Source organism: Empidonax traillii, unplaced genomic scaffold (assembly GCF_003031625.1).
Source record: "Empidonax traillii isolate 1590-97213 ecotype Southwest subspecies unplaced genomic scaffold, ASM303162v1 scaffold4810:size30322, whole genome shotgun sequence".
NCBI lineage: Eukaryota > Metazoa > Chordata > Aves > Passeriformes > Tyrannidae > Empidonax > Empidonax traillii.
In genome coordinates this window covers 14,397-16,462 of record NW_020960003.1, presented here as the reverse complement: position 1 = coordinate 16,462, position 2,066 = coordinate 14,397, and the positions used below count along the sequence as shown (strand labels likewise).

Here is a 2,066-nt window from a genome sequence, read left to right as displayed (position 1 = left end):
GGACACGCAGCAGGACTGTGCCCAAGCTGCCAGAGCACTCAGGCCTTGCAGCCACAGCAGGGCTGGGAAGGACAGCGTGGAGCTGGAAAGAGCAGGTGTGGAAGGAGCAAGTGCCCTTGTCCCTGGCTGTGCTGCTGTGCTGGGAGTCTCTTCCCTCCAGCTCTGCACACAGGCACTGCCCCTGCAGCTGCAGAGAAGGGCTGAGGAAGCAACTTGGACAGAGATATCAGGGCAGGGAACTTTATTTTCTTCAAATGTACAGAGAACTAGCCTTTTGAAAGTCTTAGAATTACAGAAGAATCGTAGATTTTGATGTAGAAATCCTATGAGCAATGTCATTCATTAGTGAATACCATTATTAAAGTAGAAAAACAATTAAGAAAATGTACTGAACAAAAAAAGACACACAGGAGAAAAAATGCTTAGATTGCAATGAATTACATTAGGAATGTTCTATAGAAGAAAAGGCAGACTTTACAATTGTCTTTAAATGAAGCTCCCACTTTCCTAAAGGAATCTTTCACTTCCTGGTTCCTCAGGCTGTAGATAAGGGGGTTCAGTTCTGGAGGAACCACTGAATACAGAATTGACATGGCCTAATCCAGGGATGAGGAGGAGATGGAGGGGGGCTTCAGGTAGGCAAAGAATGAGGTGCTCAGGAGCAGACAGACCACGACCAGATGAGGGAGGCACATGGAGAAGGCTTTGTGCTGTCCCTGCTCAGAGGGGATCCTCAGCACAGCCCTGAAGAAGTGACTCAGTCCATGCAGTGCCCTCAGAAGATCCCACAGCATCCTGGAGATGCTGTCAGGGAGCCCAGCTCTGCTTCACAAGTTCCCAGTGCCTGTCCCTGCCTGTGCTCAAAGGGCTCCCACCCCGAGGACTGTGCTCAGAGAGCACTCAGGCCTTGCAGCCAGAAAGGGGCTCACAAGGCCAGTGTGGAAGTGGAAAGAGCAGCTCTGCAAAGGCCAAGCTCTGCTGCTCCCTGGCAGTGCTGCTGTGCTGGGATTCTTGTGCCCTTGCCCTTTGCCAATCCCCCCTGTCCTGCAGTGTGCTGTGCTTTAGGAACAGCTGAGAAGAAGGGTCTTGGACAAAGAAGGCACTGCAGGATCCTTTATTTTGTTTAAATACTCTCAAAGCACAATTCATCGTTTTTCATCTCTCGGTCAAATTCAATGGCTAGACACAAAATTAGAAGGCAGATGCATAATTATATTTATTCCACATAAAATTATTGCACAGGGAACCCGATGAACTCCATGAAAAATCTGAGCAGGAAGGCTGGGCCATTACAGAGTCCCCTGAATGCTACACACCAGAACACAGGCGCTTTATTGCTCCTGAAAAGCACCCAGTCATCATTTTCCTTATGGCATCCTTGAGCTCCTGGTTCCTCAGGCTGTAGATGAGGGGGTTCAGGGCTGGAGGCATCACCGAGTACAGAACTGACAGGGACAGATCCAGAGATGGAGAGGAGATGGAGGGAGGCTTAAGGTAGGCAAATGCTGCAGTGGTGACAAAGAGGGAGACCACGGCCATATGAGGGAGGCACGTGGAAAAGGCTTTGTGCTGTCCCTGCTGAGAGGGGATCCTCAGCACAGCCCTGAAGATCTGCACATAGGAGAAAACTATGAAAATGAAACAGCCAAATGCTAAACAGGCACTAACCCCAATAAGTCCCAGTTCCCTGAGGTAGCCTGAGTGTGAGCAGGAGAGCTTGAGGATCTGAGGGATTTCACAGAAGAACTGGCCCAGGGCATTGCCCTGGCACAGAGGCAGGGAAAATGTATTGGCTGTGTGCAGCAGAGAATACAGAAACGCAGTGGCCCAGGCAGCTGCTGCCATGTGGGCACAAGCTCTGCTGCCCAGGAGGGTCTCGTAGTGCAGGGGTTTGCAGATGGCAACGTAGCGGTCGTAGCACATAGTGGTGAGGAGGGAAAATTCTGTTGAGATAAAGAAAAAGAAGAAAAAGAGCTGTACAGCACATCCTGTGTAGGAGATGGTTGTGGTGTCCCAGAGGGAGTTGTGCATGGCTTTGGGCACAGTGGTGCAGATGCAGCCCAGGT

The 2,066-nt window shown here is 50.4% G+C and overlaps 1 protein-coding gene across 1 annotated transcript; it reads right to left on the bottom strand.

Moving 5' to 3' along the window:
• Nucleotides 1-1,362: 1,362 nt before the first annotated feature.
• On the bottom strand, nt 1,363-1,938 carry LOC114072994 (olfactory receptor 14J1-like; the record flags this gene model as incomplete). Its single annotated transcript, XM_027910802.1, has 1 exon — nt 1,363-1,938. A coding segment is annotated over exon 1 (561 nt), but the record flags the coding sequence as incomplete, so codon positions are not given.
• Between the last annotated feature and the right edge of the window lie 128 nt (nt 1,939-2,066).